Source organism: Xyrauchen texanus, chromosome 9, assembly GCF_025860055.1.
Source record: "Xyrauchen texanus isolate HMW12.3.18 chromosome 9, RBS_HiC_50CHRs, whole genome shotgun sequence".
NCBI classification, from domain to species: Eukaryota; Metazoa; Chordata; class Actinopteri; order Cypriniformes; family Catostomidae; genus Xyrauchen; species Xyrauchen texanus.
In genome coordinates this window covers 4,550,432-4,571,352 of record NC_068284.1, presented here as the reverse complement: position 1 = coordinate 4,571,352, position 20,921 = coordinate 4,550,432, and the positions used below count along the sequence as shown (strand labels likewise).

The 20,921-nt window shown below is 41.4% G+C and overlaps 1 protein-coding gene across 1 annotated transcript in view; it reads left to right on the top strand.

Moving 5' to 3' along the window:
• The window catches only part of LOC127649645 (gastrula zinc finger protein XlCGF8.2DB-like), a 33,236-nt gene extending 27,241 nt beyond the window's left edge, over positions 1 to 5,995 (top strand). The window contains exons 2-3 of the mRNA XM_052134877.1: positions 2,297 to 2,481; positions 3,494 to 5,995. Coding sequence (XP_051990837.1) covers positions 2,397 to 2,481; positions 3,494 to 4,473 — 1,065 coding nt within the window. The 5' untranslated portion in view covers positions 2,297 to 2,396 and the 3' untranslated portion in view covers positions 4,474 to 5,995. The remainder of the gene's footprint in view (positions 1 to 2,296; positions 2,482 to 3,493) is intronic.
• The last annotated feature ends 14,926 nt before the right edge of the window (positions 5,996 to 20,921 follow it).

The following is a 20,921-nucleotide window of genomic DNA, read 5'->3' as shown; positions in this document are numbered from 1 at the left end:
CTTTAATATCATGAAAAACACACTGACATAGTGATTGATGTATGTCGTCATGAAACGGAGACCCTATCCTCTAAATCTGAACACAAGTGGTCACAGGAGAAGCATTTACGTGACCAGGTGTAAACAGCGATGTGTCTCGCCTGACCACATGTGATCGGATCACTCGAGACTACAGATGCAACGATGGACCAGCCAGGGACCGGAATTAGACGATTTCCGCATGCTCGGCCCGGATCGGTGACCGGCCGGTCAGCCTCACGTCTGTCCGATTCCAAGCCGGTCCGTTTTGTTGCCAGCGGTGCAGGCAATAACGTCACAGCTGCATGTAAACATGTCAATGGCATGGAAGATCTTCACTGTGTGAGTGAAGAATACATAAAGTTCGCCAAAGTAAACGTGGGGGAACCACAACAATAACTTTCGGATCAACAAACCTAATTAGACATTTATAACACCATCACCCTGCTGAAAATGCCCATTTTAAAAAAGAAGCTAAAAAGTAAAAGCGGCTAAAGCTAGCCAGAGCTCAGAGCCAGTCCCAAGTCAGCAGCCTTTCCTATCATTCCTTGGTATGAGCAACGAAAAGACCAAAGCAATTACAAGGGAAAAGATGGAATTCATGGCCCTGGATGACCAGCCGTTCTCCATATTTGAGGACAGAGGGATCAGAAATCGGATACATTTCCTGGATACAGAGTAGGAGGTACTTTCTGACGTCGCGTTGTCCGAGTTATTTAATCTCATGTCATGTAACACACGCAGCCGGTTACCTGTCAACATTTGGGTACACAAATCCGGGAGAGGGGAAGTGGGGTGCTGGATGGCAGAGGCAGGCTAAATACATACAAATTGTGCCGTTGTTGATTTAATGTGCTGAGTAACGTAATTTTTCCCACCGTGTCCGATATTAAAATCAGTGCGACACGTATTGCAAAAGGCGTGGGCATTGTCGATATGGCTTCAGGATATGAAATTCAATTCTTCCATCCAGCTGTTGTTAAATTTACATGTATATTTTGCTTTTTTCACCGGAGCACCAGCTGATTCTTCTCCTCCCATCTACCAGTGATGCTTGATTTAACATCCCACGTCTACTGCCTGCGCAGATATCAACAGCGCAACTGGGTTGTAGGTTGCCAGATTGAGGTCATACATGATTTGTAATTTGTATGATGTGTCGATTGTGTGAGTAGGATGCGTTTCATTCAAGATCTGGCAACTGGACCACCTTGGAAAAATATATTGATGTGATTATTCATATAACGTGGTTTGGCCATACAAATTACGGGAGTTTTTTGGGAGAAATAACAAAACGGGAGACTCCTGGGGAAAAACAGGAGGTACGACAGGTATGAAGTTACAAGCCGTTCCCGAAGCAGTGCTGTTTTACAACTAATATTTGGACATCTAACGTAAGTTGAGCGTATTGGACACTTCAGTTTTTCAGATCTTTGGAATTGTTTTGTTAGACGAGTAATAAAGAGAAAAAGGTCCATTTATAAAAATAGTGGAAAATGACATCTGTTATATAAAGCAACTTATTTGCAGTTAATTGTTATTTCTACCTCTTTCTAGTCACAGAGCACTTTATTTTGAGAGTTGTTTAAGTGAGAGAAGAGCCTGTAACTTAGTGCAGTTTGGGGGAAATTGTAATGTTTAATAATTTATTTTATTATGAAAATAAAATTTAGCATTGAAGAAAGGTAGATTTTTTTTTTGTGTATGTGGTAAATAATAGTTCTTAGAAAGAAAATCGGAATCGGAAACCGGCCAAGAAAATTGCAATCGGTGCTTCTCTACTCGAGACGCATCTTAATACTAATGTAAACGAGTTCGTAAGGTCATGAGAGAAATGCAAACATCAGTCATTGTTTATTTTACACAATCTTTTTGAATGTACAAATACATTCAAATTGCATTGTATTTTTGCATTTATTTAATAAAAATAACTGCTCTTTACAGGTATACACAAATGCATGTTTTGATCCAGTCAAATGACATAAGGCCAATTTCTTTGTTACATCATCCCTGGCCGCTGCCTTTGATAAAGGATAGACTGGAAGTTTCATTACAAAACAAACGTTCATTAGAGCAGACATGAACTAACCAGTGTGAAAAAGCTCTATTGCAGTATTGGATATCAGAATGTTTGTAAAATTGCATGTAGATTTCTTAACAACTAAGGTTTAGAGCAGTGTTGCCTCCTGCATGTTAACCAGTGTAACAAGTTAAAGCCGTCTTTAACGATATAAATTTGTTCATTATTTATTTTTATTTTTGCTTTCTATTTTTACAGATCTGTAGTCCTCAATGCTACACAGTAAATCATAACATACAATGGATTCAAACAAGTAGGAAAAACCTCTGGTGTAAAAACACCTTTAACTGCTGTAAAGATGGAGTTAATTAAAGAGGAGTGTGAAGATACATGTGATCCAGCCCCATACAGAGTGAAAAATGAAGATACCGAGGAACAAAGAGGTTGGTGTCCATTCTACATTCATCATTTATGATTGCTAAAGAACATTAAAGCTTCAGGGGGCCTTGTTCATGAAACGAGCAGAACATATTTTTGTGTACATCGTTTGCAAAGCTATTCTGACGTAAATTCACTGATTCATGAAAGTTTTCGTATTTTCAATAATTTAGTCGGTACGGACAAAAGTCCTGCTCCCGACCAAGTGTAGATCAGGCGTAAGACATTTGAATGTGTTGTTTTTCAGTAAAACTGCCATGACTACATTTTGATAGAAGTGAAATGAAATAAGTAATTAAAAAAATGTATTAATAATGAAATTATTACCTTTTACACAAATTATGATGGTGATGTGCTGCAAACTGAACCAGAGAAAGTTAATGGGTGGTGGACATCATCCTGCCGATTTGAACTGAACATTTTTACACTCGTCAAACCATTTTTATTGACTTATTGAACTGTTTGATTCACAAAAGAGCCTTCAATGACAGCAAAAACATGCAATGACAGTAAGTCCTCACTTTTTTTGAGATGCTATTTTGTTTGCTGAACAAAAATTCTACGATGTGAATGCACTTCCGCATAGATGTTAACAGCATTTACTAGCGAGTCTGGTGCCTTCCTTATATAGGATTTTTATGGCCGTGGATTATTATAATTTTGAATGAACGTGCAGATGCCTCCAGTTCACTAACATACACAGGTTTTACTAACAAATCTGGGGAGTACGAAGCATTTGTGAATCCGGTGGAAAGTTTACGGGAAGGTCCATTTTATGCGCAAATTACTCTAAATTTGCTCATATACAGTATTTACGAAAGTTTCATGAATGAGGCCCAGGGAGATTACCAAATTTAGGGGCTCTATTTAAAAAAACAAACATAAGTGCTGTTAAAAGCATATAAGCAAATAATAGAGAGCAGTATTATATTAGATTGTCTTTTGAAGATCTGCTACGTGTTCTGCAATGTCCCTCTTAAATTGATTTATTTTGTCATTTAACTTTGATCTATTTAGACTTGACGGTGAATGAGGAAAGTCAAGAACTGAATGACATGGTGGAGAAACATCAGTATCGGGAACCTCATCATTTCAAATCTGGAGAAAAATCTTTTGGCTTCTCTGAAAAAAGAGTTCCTAGTACAGGGGTCAAAATGCCTTTCACATGCCCTCAGTGTGGAAAGAGTTTCAAACAAATAGGAACACTTAATGTTCACATAAAATTTCACACTGGAGTGAGACCTTTTACTTGTCTTCAGTGTGGAAAGAGTTTCACACAACAAGGAGAACTGAAGCGTCACTTAAAAATTCACACTGGAGAAAAGCCTTTCACATGCCCTCAGTGTGGAAAAGGTTTCAGACAACAAGACGATCTTAAGCAGCACATACGAATTCACACTGGAGAGAGGCCTTTCACATGCCATCAGTGTGGAAAGAGTTTTATTCATCAAGGACAACTGAAGCGTCACATAAGAATTCACACTGGAGAGAAGCCTTTCAAATGCCCTCAGTGTGGAAAGAGTTTCACTCAACAAGGACAACTGAAGTGTCACATAAAAATTCACACTGGAGAGAAGCCTTTCACATGCCCTCAGTGTGGAAAGAGTTTCGTTCAACAAGGACAACTGAAGCGTCACATAACAACTCACACTGGAGAGAAGCCTTTCACATGCCCTCAGTGTGGAAAGAGTTTCACACTACAAGGAGAACTGAAACGTCACATAACAACTCACACTGGAGAGAAGCCTTTCACATGCCCTCAGTGTGGAAAGAGTTTCACACAACAAAGTGCTCTAAAGGATCACATAAGAATTCACACTGGAGAGAAGCCTTTTAAGTGCCATCAGTGTGGAAAGAGCTTCACACATCGAAGTGTTCTTAAGCATCACATAAGAATTCACACTGGAGAGAAGCCTTTCACATGCCCTCAGTGTGGAAAGAGTTTTGCACAACAAGTACAACTGAAGCGGCACATAAGAATTCACACAGCAGATTAGCCTTTTACATGCCCTCAGTGTGGACAGAGTTCCATCCAACAAGGACAACTGAAGTGTCCCAGAAAAGATTCACACCGCAGAGAAGCCTTTCACATGTCATCAGTGTGGAAAACATTTCTGACATATTTTTCCACTATGAATTATTGGGTGCTGCTACAAGAGTTTTTGGTTCTACATGTCAAGAGTGCATAGTAGAAAGAAGCCCTTCATGTTGAAATCGTTTCAATGCAAAAATATATCTAAAAGTCTATATGAAAAAGTGTTGTCCAAAGGAAGTGGCCGCAATGAGCAAAGTTAAAGGGATAGTGCACCCAAAAATGAAAATTCTCTCTTAATTTACTCACCCACATGCCATCCCAGATGTATATGACTTCCTTTCTTCAGCAGAACACATTTGAAGAAAAATTGAAAAATATCTCAGCTCAGTAGGTCCTTATAATGGATGTGGATGCTAACACGATTTTTGATGCTCCAAAAAGTACAGATAATCAGCATTAACGTCATTCATAGGACTCCAGTGGTTAAATACATTTTTTATAAAGCAATACAATCACTTTTGGTGTGAAAAAGTTACATATTTAAGTACTTTTTAACTATAAATAATCGCTTCCGTTAAGCAGCGGTATGCACATTCACTAGAGCGCTGAGGTCACATGGTCTCTCGTGTGATGTATTGCTGTTGGCGTGTTCACACGAGACCCGGAAGAGCCTTGCTGTTTACAACTGAGGAAGAAGAACGCTGTACAGACCAAACATGTCAACAAACTGAAGCAAATTTAAACAAAGATGTAAGAAGATTTTGATTTAAGAAGAGAAGAGGAGATATAAGTTTTTGCACAGCTATATTTATTTGAATCTAAGTACTCTGACCAGGAGAAAAGGGAGATGGATGAGGCTGGACCAACAAGCCTCAGAGAGACAGAGCTCAGAAGACGTGGTGGTGCACATGTAGGCAATGCCAAAAGAGGTAGAGAGCATCTGCTGCAATGAATGGAATGTCGCCATGCCTTCGCTAGAAAGACTTTGGGACCTCAGGCCTCTCGTGAACTTACATAATGCTGCTTACTGGACGCAATGATTTATAGTTAAAAAGTACTTAAATATAGATTTTCTTTGCAACAAAGTGATCATATCTTAGATCAAGACTTAACCACTGTCATATGGTCATATGGATGACATTAATGCTGATTGTCTGTGCTTTTTGGAGCAATAGTCATAAACATCTGGGATAGCATGAGGGTGAGTTAATGATGAGGGAATTTTCATTTTTGGGGTAACTATCCCTTTAATCATCTGGCTTCAGGACTAAATGTATAGCTTGCAATTCAGATAATAATAAGAATCAACATATATCTTGTTACATGTGCTGTGTGTTTGCAAATATTTTATACAGTTTATGTGTGTTTCCAAGTAATAGGTTTAGGTAGCTTTTCTAGGTAGCTGACATACAGTGGTACAGAAAGTCATCACCCCCTTTTAAAATATTACCTTTTGTTGCCTTACAGCCTAAAATAAAAACATATACAAGTAGACTTTTTCTGGCTTTATTTACAAATAGTAACCCACAATGTTCAATTTTTAAAAAATACTGAAAATGAATCTTTATAATTGTGCTGTCATTCGATTTTTACCCCCAAAGTTTTTTTTATTTTATTTTGCTACAATATTACAATCTACATTTTACCATCCCTCACTAACAACAATTCCAAAGAAACCCAATTATTGCTGACCTTATATCTCAGCATATATACAAATCATGTACAGATACATACACAAATACCCACATAAATATGTATATACATACATACACCTACATACATATATAAACACATATACATACATAAAAAACATAAACACACACAACCATATTCCTGTACATAAACATCTACATATATAAAATCAATAAAATAAAATAAACAAAAATAATATAACATTTAAACTGAAAAACGTATTAAAATAAAATAAATATCACTGGTTTGACACCTAATTAAAATTATAAAGAAAAGCTCAATCAGTGATTACATATTATTTAGATCCATGAAGAGAAGACATTTTATCTCTGGACCACTGAGGGGCGGGATTGTCTCCTTCCACTTTAGCAGTACTGCCCTGCGTGCTAACAAGGAGATAAAAGCAATGATCTCACGCTTTGATATCGATAACCATGATTCCTCTGGGGCAACCCCAAATAGCTTCATCACAGGATCCTGAACTAGCTTGCATTGGAGGATCACTGAGGGGCTCTCAAATACCGATCGCCAGGAGCACTCCAGTTTAGGGCATGTCCAGAATGAATGTACCATCTTCACTTTCACATCAGTTACATAGGGGATTAGATCCAGGGTAGATTTGGGGTAATTCAACTTTTGACATATAGGCTCTGTGTACTACTTTAAATTAGAATTTTATTGTTGAGGATAACCCCTTAAAATGAAACATCTCGTTTTCGTAGCACATATTGATGAGGAGTGGACGTGCTTGAGAACCGAACTCCATGTATCTTCTGAAAGTAAGCAACCAAGATCTTCATCCCAGACACTCTTAAGCTTAGATAAGGAAGAGGAAGCCAGGTCTGCTATCAGATTATGAATGGCAGAAATTGAACCTCTGGCCAATGCATTATGTGAAAGGAAGTTGTCTAAAGGGTTCTCAATGGGAACTCCAGAGCAAGTGGCCTGACGTAATGTCTGACTTGCAGGATTCTAAAAAAAAATCTGATTTGGGAAGGCCAAATCGTTGTGATGTTTGATCAAAAGTAGCAAATGTATCATCAATAAATTATTCTTGCCCTTTGACAAACCAACTCTGAAACTTTCCATCCTGCTCTGATGGTGGAAATAGGTGATTACGGGCAATGGGGCTTAGGAGAGAGAAGTTTTGGAGGGTGAAAGGTTTCCTAAACTGAACCCAGATCCTCAATGATTGTTTCACAACTGGGCAATTGACGTGTGTAGGATATCCGTGGCAACGCAGCAACCTCTGCAACAACCCAGGATGGACCATCAGAAAGCCGGTGATAATGCCACCAATATAACATGTTTCGTATATTGGCTGTCCAGTTGTAAAATTTTAAGTTAGGAAGAGCCTTGCCACAATTGAATTTAGATCTCTGAAAAAATGCTTTGCGTAAGTGGGGATGTTTACCATTCCAAATATATGAAGAAATGGTAGCATCCAGAGATTTAAAGAATGACAGAGGAATAAACAGGGGTAAGCATTGAAAAAAGTAAAGAAATTTAGGAAGCACTCTCATTTGAATAGAATTAATACATCCATCCATCCATCTTCAACCGCTTATCCGAAGTCGGGTCGCGGGGGCAGCTGCTCCAGCAGGGGGCCCCAAACTTCCCTATCCCGAGCCACATTAACCAGCTCTGACTGGGCGACCCCGAGGCGTTCCCAGGCCAGTGTGGAGATGTAATCTCTCCACCTAGTCCTGGGTCTTCCCCGAGGCCTCCTCCCAGCTGGACGTGCCTGAAACACCTCCCTAGGGAGGCGGCCAGGGGGCATCCTTACCAGATGCCCAAACCACCTCAACTGACTTCTTTCAACGCAAAGGAGCAGCGGCTCTACTCCGAGCTCCTCACGGATGACTGAGCTCCTCACCCTATCTCTAAGGGAGAAGCCCGCCACCCTTCTGAGGAAGCCCATTTCGGCCGCTTGTACTCGCGACCTAGTTCTTTCGGTCATGACCCAACCTTCATGACCATAGGTGAGGGTAGGAACAAAAATTGACCGGTAGATCGAGAGCTTTGCCTTTCGGCTCAGCTCTCTTTTCGTGACAACGGTGCGATAGAGCGAGTGCAATACCGCCCCTGCTGCCCCGATTCTCCGGCCAACCTCCCGCTCCATTGTCCCCTCACTCGTGAACAAGACCCCGAGGTACTTGAACTCCTTCACTTGGGGCAAAACCTCATTCCCTACCTGTAGTACGCACTCCATCGGTTTCCTGCTGAGAACCATGGCCTCAGATTTAGAGGTGCTAATCCTCATCCCAGCTGCTTCATTAATACATCCAATTTGTGAAATTTTTAGGGGGGACCACTTAGCAAGATCTTTTTTAGTCTGTTCAAAGAGTTTGATTAGGTTGTTTTTGAAAAGGTGTTTGTAGTGGCATGTGACGCAAATCCCAAGATATGTACATTTACATTTCAATAACCATAATGGTATATTTAAATACTGTAATTGCAAAGCAGCACTATTAATTGGAAAGAGTTCACTCTTGTGCAAATTAAGCCTGGATCCAGAAAACTGACCAAAATCTTTGAGTAGAGAAACACTGTTCTCTACAGGCAGAGTACACTGAGGATTAGAAACAAAAAGTAACAGGTCATCTGCATACAGAGCCACCTTATGTTCGATACCCCATGATGAAACCCAGTAATCTGATGGCAGTCACGTAAGGCAATTGCCAGTGGCTCAATGGCTAGAGTGAATAATAAAGTACACAGAGGCCAGCCCTGTCTAGTCCCTCAGTGTAAATTAAATGTTTTTTAATACTGATTATTGGTTAAGACTACAGCAGAGGGAGCACTATACAATAATTTAATCAAAGATATGAAAGTTGGGCCAAATCCGAATTTCTCAAGTACTAAAAATAGATACTCCCACTCCACCCTGTCAAATGCCTTTTTTAGCATCTAAAGAAACAACACATTCTGGAATAGCCTGTTGATGGGAGTAAATAATATTAAACAAATGACGGATATTAAAAAAGAATGACGATTTTTAATAAATCCAGTTTGATCAGGGAAGACAACAGTGAGGAGGACATCTTCAAGCCTTAAAGCTAATACCTTGGCCAATATTTTAACGTCACAATTGAGCAAAGATATAGGCCTATACGAGACGCAGTCTTGTGAATCTTGATCTTTTTTAAGTAATAAGGAAATACAAGCCTGGTTCAACGTTGGGGGAAGAGCTCCTCTTTCAAGAGATTCAGAAAAGACTGAGGTCATATGAGGAGCGAGCTGTGCAGAATAATTTTTTTTATAGAACTCTGATGGAAAACCATCAGGTCCTGGTGACTTCCCTGACTGTAATGAAGAGACTGCAGCTACACCTCCTCCTGAGATACTGGCTCTTCCAAACAAGCTCTTTATTATAAAGATAATGTTGGTGTACTCAAGCTCACAAAGAATTTTCTCATGGCGTCCTACTTAGGAGTGAGGTCTGATGCATACAATGTAGAGTAAAACTCTCTAAACCTATTGTTAATCATGCCATGGTTAGTTGTGATCTCCCTATTATCTAGATGAAGCCCACTGATTGTTTGTTTTGCTCCCACGTAGCTGATTGGCCAATAACTTCCCTGTTTTTTCCCTAAATTCATAGAAATTACTTCTAGTTCTTCTCAAGAGATACTCTGTTTCACTAGTCGAAAGTAAATCGTATTCTGTTTTAAGTTTAAGGCACTCTTTGGACAGGTTTGGTATAGGGGACCTAGCGAGTCATTTGTGTCATTGAGTCAAAAATGCAGGCAAACTGCTAAAAATAGATAGATTTGCCCCTTGAAGGTCTCTGTGTTGTTCTGTCTTTTCTGAGTAAAGCAATTATTGTTAATAATTTGCACTTTACAATCCCGTTATTAATTTTATCTGACTCCAATTTTAAGTTGACCTCTAATTTTAGATCTAATTACTTTCTGATCATTCTTTTATTTTATTCTTTTAAGTTATTGTTTACTCTGAATCCTCTTTTATTCATTTACCTTTTGATCAGTTTCTAATGAGATTCAAAGTGAGAGTCTATAAGTGGCTTCCTCCTACATTAAAGTTTCAGTTATGATATAACTTATTCTTAAAATTGTATTCTCCTGCTCGGTTCCTCCAGAGTGGTTTCTCCTATTTTAAAGACTGAGTATTGATATAAATGATTTTAGAGGAATACAGAATAAATAAAAAAGAACAATTTATTTGCCAGGTAGGATTTAAAACATAAGTTACAGAAACAAGTCAAAGAACCTACCTGACAGCTGAGAAAACTACATGTAATTGCAAAGCATGGGAGATCTGAATGCAGATTCCTATTATTAAAGTTACACACATAGAGGTGTGTGATCATCTGACTACAGAGAACCCTGAGCTCTGGGCCAGCTTTCCTTAAATATCCAGACAGAATACACATTATGTACCAAATGGTATTATCCTTTGAACAATGAGAATTTGGGGGTGAATGGGTTCTTGGCTTCCTGGGGTTTAGCCTTCAAGGAGGGGAATAGACCTCCAGAATTATACAGTATTTGGCAAAGACCTTATTAAGTTTTACAAACCTGGGAAAAAGAACACTATACCAGTCGCACAGAGAACTCTTAAATGATATAAAACATGCCTACTTACATTATTTGTTTTCATGGTTTTTCTTTGTTACATTTTCACATATACATCTTGTGTGTCTGTGTTGTGCCTTGTGGGGGAAAACCAGGGGGAGAGAGAACATCTGGAGTTTGTGGGGACAGAATGTGGATGGCAGGATATCTCAGATGGACAATGTTTGTTAAGCTGGGTTTTTCACACAGTGATGCCTTTTGTTTTCTCAGGTGTAGTTCTAATTTATGAGAGAGTTTGAGTGTTGTGTTTCTTGGAAGTCTTCCATGTGGGCATGTTCTGGGTTGGCACCTAACCTTACAGCAGTATAAGAGATAACTTGTCCTCTTAAGTAAGCCTTAAAAATGCTTCCCACACTGTCGAGTTTGAAACAACTTATGATTTATTTATGCTTAAAAAAAGGGAAATTTGTTTAGATAAAAAAAATAAACAAAGCCCTCATCTGCTAAGAGGGAAGAGGTGAAATGTCAATTTCTCCTAAAGCAAGACAAATCAGGAAATTCCATGTCATTTTAAGGAGCATGATATAACAATGCTTTGGTATGCACAAGACTGAACCCTAGAGTTCAAAGTGTTGTCATGGAAGAAGTAATCGATACATGAATAAGTGTATTTATATTCATAAATAATGAATATTCTCTGTAGGATTCAAAAAATGCCACACATCTATTATACCATATTCAGAGATTTTTTTTTTTTTTAGATGATTTGCTAGCGGTACAAGGTTTAGAAGAAGAAAGATCCATCAATTAGTCCAGGCAGCTGTTGAAGTCCACCCAAGTATCAGAGAGTAAGAGTTCAGATCTGGAAGATAAGATAATGAGTGTTTAAAAAACCTAACATCATCCATATTTGGAGCATAAAGCAACATTGGTGTTACATAGCTTGCCAAATACAATAATATAACGTCCCTTCTTATCTGAAATTATGTTCGAAAATACAAAAGGTATACGTTTTTGAGCTGGTGGGTTTTGTTGTTCTTGCCCAAACAAAGACTTTGTTGGTCTTTGTTTTCACAGAGAGGTGGCTCTGCGACAGAGTTCCGGATGCCGCCATTCAGCTAGACGGGCTCACTTCGTTTCGTGCCGACAGAAATGCAGCTCTCTGCGGTAAGACTCGCGGTGGTGGCTTGTGTGTTTACATCAACACGGAATGGTGCAATAACTCTATGCTAGTCTCTATTTACTGCTCATCGCTGGTGGAGCTTGTGACTGTTAGATGCAGACCTTTTTATTTACCATGGGAATTTGCCACTGTTATCATAACCGGAGTTTACATTCCCCCCAGCGTTAACGCTAAGGAAGCGCTCTGTGAACTGTATGGGGCTATGAACGAACTGCAGTACGGACTGTTTATTGTCGCCGGAGATTTCAACCATGCAAATCTCAAGACAGTGCTCCCTAAATTCCATCAGTATGTGGACTTTGCAACGAGAGGGGCGAACATGCTTGATCTTGTTTACACAAACATCCCAGGCGCGTACCGGACGGAGCCCCTCCCCCACCTCGGCTACTCAGACCACATCACTGTTATGCTAATTCCAGCATACAGACCGCTCATCAGACGCACAAAACTACTCCAGAAGCAGGTTAAAACCTGGCCAGCAGGAGCCATCTCGGCTCTTCAGGACTGTTTTGAATGTACTGACTGGCACATGTTCAGGGAGGCTGCAACATATGGCGACTCTACCAACAGCATCAGTGACCAACTACATCAGCAAGTGCATTGATGATGTCACCTTCTCCAAGACCATCACCACACGCTCCAACCACAAGCCGTGGAGGTGCATGCGCTGCTGAGGACCCAAGACTCCGCCTTCAGAGCAGGCGACAAGGCTGCCCTAAGAACAGTGAGGGCCAAACTGTCCCGGGCAAAGCACGCACATGCCCAGAGAATCCACAGTCACCGCACTCACACCCATCATCATGAAGTGCTTCGAGAGGCTCGTCATGAGGCACATTAAGACCCAGCTGCCCCCCTCACTAGACCCACTGCAGTTTGCGTATCGTCCAAACCGTTCAACAGACGACGCCATCGCCACCACCCTCTATCTGGCCCTCACCCACCTAGATAAAAAGGACTCATACGTTCGAATGCTGTTCATAGACTTCAACTCAGCATTCAACACAATAGTTCCTCAGCACCTGATTGAAAAGCTGAACCTGCTGGTCCTGGACACCTCCCTCTGCAACTGGATCCTGGACTTCCTGACTGGGAGACCTCAGACAGTCCGGATCGGTAACAGCATCTCCACCACCACCACACTGCGCACTGGGGCCCCCCAGGGCTATGTGCTCAGTACACTGCTGTTCATTCTGCTGACTCACGACTGTGCAGCAATGCACAGCTCAAACCACATCATTAAGTTTGCCATCGCCACCACCCTCCATCTGGCCCTCACCCACCTAGATAAAAAAGACTCATACGTTCGAATGCTGTTCATAGACTTCAACTCAGCATTCAACACAATAGTTCCTCAGCACCTGATTGGAAAGCTGAACCTGCTGGTCCTGGACACCTCCCTCTGCAACTGGATCCTGGACTTCCTGACTGGGAGACCTCAGACAGTCCGGATCGGTAACAGCATCTCCACCACCACCACACTGCGCACTGGGGCCCCCCAGGGCTATGTGCTCAGTACGCTGCTGTTCATTCTGCTGACTCACGACTGTGCAGCAATGCACAGCTCAAACCACATCATTAAGTTCGCCAATGACACGACCGTGGTGGGTCTTATCAGCAAGAATGACGAGTCCGCATACAGAGAGGAGGTGCAGCGGCTAACGGACTGGTGTAGAGCCAACAACCTGTCTCTCAGTGTGGACAAAACAAAAGAGATGGTTGCTGACTTTAGGAGAGCACAGAGTAACCGCTCTCCGTTGAACATCGAGGGCTCCTTTGTGGAGATCATCAAAAGCACCAAATTCCTTGGTGTTCACCTGGCGGAGAACCTCACCTGATCCCTCAACACCAGCTCTATTACCAAGAAAGCCCAGCAGCGTCTCTACTTTCTTCGAAGGCTGAGGAAAGCACATCTCCCACCCCCCATCCTCACTACATTCTATAGAGGGACTATTGAGAGCATCCTGAGCAGCTGGATCACCAGCATTGTGGATGACCCCTCACACAAACTCGAAGCATTCGGGCCTTCACGGCCAGACTGTGTAACAGCTACTTCCCCCAAGCTATCAGATTCCTCAATACTCAGAGACTGGACTGACACACACACACACACACACACACACACACACACACACACACACACACACACACACACACACACACGTGTCCTGAGTTGCACTTTAATTATTGTTACTTTATACCTGGCTGCTACCTCAATGACTGCTATGTGCATAGAACACTATCTCATAGTATGTTATGTTTATATTTGGCATTTTTAGAAACTATCATCTTTTTGCACTACTGTGTACTGGTTGGCACTACACTGTCTCTCACTGTGCCTATTGTCCTGTTCATTTTTAGTAATTTATTGTACTGTGGGGTACTTTTTGCACACGTTTCCACATGCACTTTATATAGGTATGTTTTTTAGTCTGTGTAGTCTCATGTGGTTCTGTGTTTGTCCTATGTTGTTTTATGTAGCACCATGGTCCTGGAGGAAAGTTGTCTTGTTTCACTGTGTACTGTACAAACTGTATATGGTTGAACGACAATAAAAACCACTTGACTTGACTATTTTAGCATTTTCAAAGTAGTCACCCTTTGCCTAGAATTTACAGACATGTACTCTTGACATGGGATGATTTGTAAACAGTATTGAAGGAGTTCCCATCTATGTTGGACACTTATTGGCTTCTTTTCTTTATTATTTGGCCCAAGTCATCAATAATTATTATTTTTTTTAATTCAAACATTTGAGCGTAATCCTTCAGATCAAAAGATTTTTAAGATCATGAGAAACATCATTCAGTCACGTGTTTCAAAACTTTTGACCGGTAGTGCATATATACACTAGTGGCAAAAGTTTGGAATAATATACAGATTTTGCTGTTTCGGAAGGAAATTGGTACTTTAATTCACAAAAGTGGCATTCAACTGATCACAAAGTATAGTCAGGACATTACTGATGTAAATAACAGCAACATCACTATTTGTAATTTTTGATCAAATCTAGACAGGTCCCATTTCCAGCAGCCATCACTCCAACACCTTATCCTTGAGTAATCATGCTAAATTGCTCAATTGGTACTAGAAAATAATTTCATTATAAGTTATAAGCTATTTGGTTCATTAAATGAAGCTTAACACTGTCTTTGAGTTTGTTTTTGAGTTGCCACAATATGCAATAGACTGGCATGTCTTAAGGTCAATATTAGGTAAAAAAATGGCACAAAAGAAACTGCTTTCTATATAAACTAATCAGTCAATCCTTGTTTTGAGTAACGAAGGCTACATATTGCTTGAAATTGTCAAAAAATTGAAGATTTCATACAAAGCTGTACACTACAGGACACCGCGGGGGGTTTTAAGTGGAAATCCGTCACATGGTCTTGCCGAGTCCAGTCAGAAATATGTCATGTGGACAAGTCCCATGGTAGGTCCTGCCCAGTGGGGAAGAAGCTCTACAAGCATGGAGACTGGGAGAGGCACCATTGGTCAGAGCCCAGGAGGCAGCCACACTCCTGGTGGAATGGGTGACCTGTCGTCTGCCTTGGCAGCACGTCTGCCGTGGTGTTGAGGTCACCCGGGATGTGAGTGGCTCGCAACGATTTGAGGTGCTGCTGACACCAGATGAGACGGCGGGCGAGTTGTGACATGCGAGAGAAGTGTAACCTGCCTTGGCGGTTGATATATGCCGCCGCCGCCATATAGTGTGTTCGAACCAACACATGCTTGCCCTGGATCAAAGTCTGGAACCTCCGCAGTGCGAGCAGTAATGCCAACATCTCGAGGCAGCTGATGTGCTAACGTAGCCATGTACCTGTTGCATATAGTGTCTGCATGAGGGGGGAATCCCAGTGGAGGTTTCCTCATCAGACAGGACCCGCTCTCCGATGCAGCGCTCGAGAGCCCATCACCTTCACGGGCACCAAATGAGAGGTCGAACTCGCCCTGGGACGAGCCGGCACACTTATCTGAATGCCTAACCGGAGCAAATGAGTGTGCTGGGGAATGGGAGGTATGGGAGGAATGGGAGAAAGCCGCTTTAATGTGCCGTAAAGATCCAGCAGAGGTGAGGGATGGAAATCACTTAACTCAGCTTGATCCATCGACCGTTCGGCTCCGAAGAGAAAATCTAATGAGCGGTATGCATGTCCCCTCCTTTAGTACCCGTATGTCTGGGAGAGGGGCATGCAAATACCACTCGCCAATTCCCATTGGCCTTTTATCAAAGATCAGAGGTGTCTCGGGCTCTCAAGAGTTACCCCAAGTGTCACTACATCGACACAACGTCGAGTGAGTGACAGATAGGGAACTAGATTTCGAAGTATCATTTTAAATCTTTGTTCTGATCCTCTCTGAAGTGTTAAACAGATTCTGAATATTTCACAACAAAAAACAGATTTAGCATATTGACAGTCCTTTTAAATTATTAAAACATAGACCATCAAATCTACCAATATTGTTTTATTCAGTTCTAAAATAATTATTTTACTCAATGAATCTTTTATGCTGTATATCAGGGATTAATACATTTCTATGTCTGTATTTCTTCACACACAATCGCCTACTAAAAATAAACTAAAAAAATCAATAATATTTTAATTAAAAACAGCTACTGAGTTAAATCACAGGACAGTAAGACTTGCGGTCATTAAACATATGTAACGTAAACTCAAACAATAGAGCAGTTTACTTGAATCAGCACAATGAGTATCATTATGAAATTGTTGTGTATGCCAAAATAATACATTCTGATGATTGTGCTCATACATGTAAAAGATTTGACAAATGCAATGTTAGTTTTACAACAAGTCGTAAACTTGAGAGACAAAAGCAATAGTTTTTGCACAAATACATAACATAAATTATGTCAAATGTTAAGCATTTTGAGAAAAAAACAAGCAGTGGTCCTGACTTTGTATGTTCTCTGTGTCATCGTCTTCTTTTTAGACACCAAGTAGTAAAATGTAATGAAGAGAAATATTCAAGAAAAGGTTCAGTTTTTGGTATGATTTCTAAACAATGTATTACTCACAGTTATTTATGTTCACAAATGTTGCAACAAATGTGCTGCAGACTGTCACATTAAAAAGGGTCCCAGAGGTACTCAGTGGATTTGTTACAGTTGCCATAGGAAAGTACTTGATGGCAGATTGCCTGATGAAAGTGTTGCAAACAGTTTATATTTGGACCATGTCCCATGACAGCTTAAAATGTTTTATAGTTTAGAACAGCATTTAGCGAATAGAGATCAGGCAGAGTAGCAAATGCTAATCATATTAAAAATAACAGAGATATATATATAAGAATAAGAATAACGTGACATGCATATGCTCTGCTGTGTATGTTACCTATATTGTAAATTAACTGAGTATTTTAATTTAGAGAACACAAGCAAAAAACAAAAGTTGTTCTTTTTGTCCATTAAGTGATATTTAAGTCCTTTATTTACTATAAATCTCCACTTTCACGTTTACATCTGAAAGCCTGTTTAGTTTCACTTTCACATCTGAAAGTGAAAGTGGAGATCCACTTGCATTGTATGGACCTACAGAGCTGAGATATATTTCTAAAATCTTCATTTATTTTCTGCAGAAGAAAGTAAGTCATACACATCCGGGATGGCATGAGGATGAGTAAATGATGAGAATTTTGGGGGAACTATCCTTTTAAAGGTGATGATTTAAAATATAAATAACAACAACAACAACAAAAAACAAAGCTTTTGTCTTTCATGGATGAAATAAAGTCATACAGGTCTGGAACAAGTGAGTAAATAATGACATCATTTTTGTGAGAACTATTATTTTATGTAGGTGTGTATTTTGAAACAGATTTTAATAAATTGTTCTTTAATTTTATGACTTTTTTCTATTTCTGCATTTTAGGGTTGAATAGTCAGAAGAGCCAAATGTTATTGATATTTACCATATTTGCCCTGTTAAATATGGTCAGAAATGTCACTGTTCTTGAAAGTGAAGTCATCAGCCACCTGCCCAGGCTTTTCAGATTTCTTTTTACTTTTGGACTGATTTAACCCATTGGATCTGAGTTACCCAAAATAGTTTTAAAGACAGGTGGCGTTATAAGGTTTTAACGTTGAAGGATGTGCAACACTAATGCAGCTGTAGACAGTTTATCCTGTCGCTGTCAAATGTGTGTGTGTTTTTTTTTTTGCGTTGTGCCTTATTTTTTTCAATAATTGTACATTTATATTAAATATGTTTACTACATGCTGTTTACTTATTTTTATTTGGTATTTTGCTTATGTTTAAGTTGCAAAATTTTCACATTTATGGAAACTTAAAAAAGAAATGCAGTTGCAAAACATTTTTAAGTAATTCTACTAGCACATTTCAAGTCACCTCAAATAATATAGATTAATTATTAAGTTAACATAACTTTAAAAAAATAAGTTAATATAAACCATATTCATAATTTCAAAAACATCATTTTTTAAGTTGTGTAAATATATTAAGTTTGCAGAACTTTACATTTTGAGTTTTGTTTAATTAAAATAAACATTAGTAATTGAATATTTTGATTGGACCAGAATAATTTATTTTAATTTATAGTTCCTCTTTTGTCACTCACTCGACATTGTGTCGATGTAGTGACACTAGGGGTCTCTCTTGAGAGCTTCGGTTACCTCTTATCTTTGAGAAAAGGCCAATGAGATTTGGCAAACAGAATTTGTATTCCCCTCCTCCGTAGATACGAGTATAAAAGGAGGGAAGTGTGCATCTGTTCAAAGATTTTTTCTTTGGAGCCGAGCGGTTGTGTTTCAGCGAGCTGAGTAAAACCTACTGTGTTCCACTCACCTCTAAAAAAGCATAGGCTGTTGGAGATATGGCGCATTTTCAGCTGCTTTTCTCTTTTTCTGCATGCAAGTGCTGACTACGCTTCTGGGCGCTTCAACAGCCCTCTAAAAGAGTATTGCGGCTTTCCTTCTTCCGGGGGAAGCCACTCTAGCCGCCCCTCACATCGCGCTTTCTACCGATGGGTATAGGGCTGGCACGGCTGGCGCTGGAGGTGATTTGGGAGTTTAACGGGTGCAGTTTCAGCGGGTAAATCCCCACGGACCACCTATCTCCTGCGCTTGGCGACCGACTTCACCCTTCGGGCCACAAAGATCACAGCGCATGCACTCAGACAGTCGATGGCCACCCTCGTAGTCCAGGAACGCCACCTGTGGTTGAATCTGGTTGAGATGCAGGACTTCTACAAGGCTCGCTTTCTCAACACCCCCATCTCCCAGATCGACCTATTAGGCAACACCATTGAGGACTTTGCCCAGCAGTTCTCGGTTGTGAAGAAACAGACAGAGGCCATCCAACACATCTTGCCCCACTGTAGCTCAAGATCCTGCACCCTGTCTGCTCGTGGTGAAACCTCAGGCAACTCCTCCCCAGCTCGGGCCCAGCTCTCAGCCCCAGTGTAGAGCTCCCCGAAGGAAGAGGACGCACCCCGTCTTACGAACCACCTCCCGGACCCAGAAGGCTCCAAAGCGCTCCTGAGACGGGCAACCCAGGGAGAGAAATGTCTGCCATGGAGCTGGTATCAGACCATTCCATCCCCTGGTGGAGGGCCAGGTAGAGAATCTTTTGTTTCCTTTTCTTTGTTTGCCACAACCCCAACGGTCTGTGGTATCCACATTGTTATAAAGAAAGCAGTTTCCTCACTCCATGGGTCACTTAGCCAGTGCCCACAACCGTCATTCTCATGGCAATCAGACACCGAGCACTTGCAGTCGGGCCCCCATGAACGCGGACCTCGTGCCTTCACGTGCCCAAGTGCACCACACTCGCACCTCAGGCCATCAGGTGGTGATGAGTCCCACCCCTTGGTACAGGCGCCTCCCATATGGGGTAGTGTTTGCGTAGTGGGCTAAAGTACATAACTGTTAATCAGAAGGTCGCTGGTTCCATCCCCACAGCCACCACCATTGTGTCCTTGAGCAAGGCACTTAACTCCAGGTTGCTCCGGAGGGATTGTCCCTGTAATAAGTGCACTGTAAGTCGGTTTGGATAAAAGCATCTACCAAATCCATAAATATAAATGTGAGTCTAGAGGTCATCTCTACAGAACCTCCTCCTCAGTCGCCTACACGCCCCAGGCCAGTATGTGGAGCAAGGTAAGTGCTTCGAGCTTCTCCTCAGCACAACCACCTCAGGATGAAGCGACACTTTCAGAGGCACGGAGAGCATATGGCATCCTCTGTGGCGGTCGTGCAGCTTGGGTTGATGCATATGAGACCACTTCAGCACTGGCTTCAGACCAGAGTCTCGAGATGGGCATGGCGCCACGGCACATACCGTGTGACCCCTTCCTGCCATCACTGATTCAGACAGACCTCTGTTTTCTACGGGCAGGAGTCCCCCTACAGCAGGTGTTCAGTTGCGTCATAGATACTACAGACGCCTCCCAGTCGGGCTGGGGCACCATGTGCAACAGGCACGTAGCTACTGGCTCCTGGATAGGGCAGCGGCTGGGTTGGCACATCAACTGCCTAGAGTTGCTGGCTGTATTTCTTGCCCTGCGCAGATTCCTGCTGATCCGCGGCAAGCACGTGTTTATCCGCTCAGACAACACAGCGACAGAAGCATATATACATCGCTATGGCGCCATTCGCTGTCATCGAATATCACAACTCGCCGCCATCTCCTCTTTTGAGTCAGCAGTGGCTGAGGTCGCTGTGCGCCACTCATGTCCCGGGCAACCTCAACGCCACAGTGGTCACGCTGTCATGGCAGGTAATGCTCAGCGGAGAGTAGAGACTCCACCCTCAGGTGATCCAGCTGATTTGGGGTCAGTCTGGCACAGCACAGGTAGATCTGTTTGCCTCCGGAGAATCCACCCACTGTCTGCTCTCGTACTCTCTGACAGAAGCCCCCCTCAGCACAAATTTGCTGTCACACAGCTAGCCTCGGTGGCTGCGCAAGTACGCATTTCCCCTAGTGACCTTAAAAAAGTTCTGTGCAAGGTCAGGGAGAAACA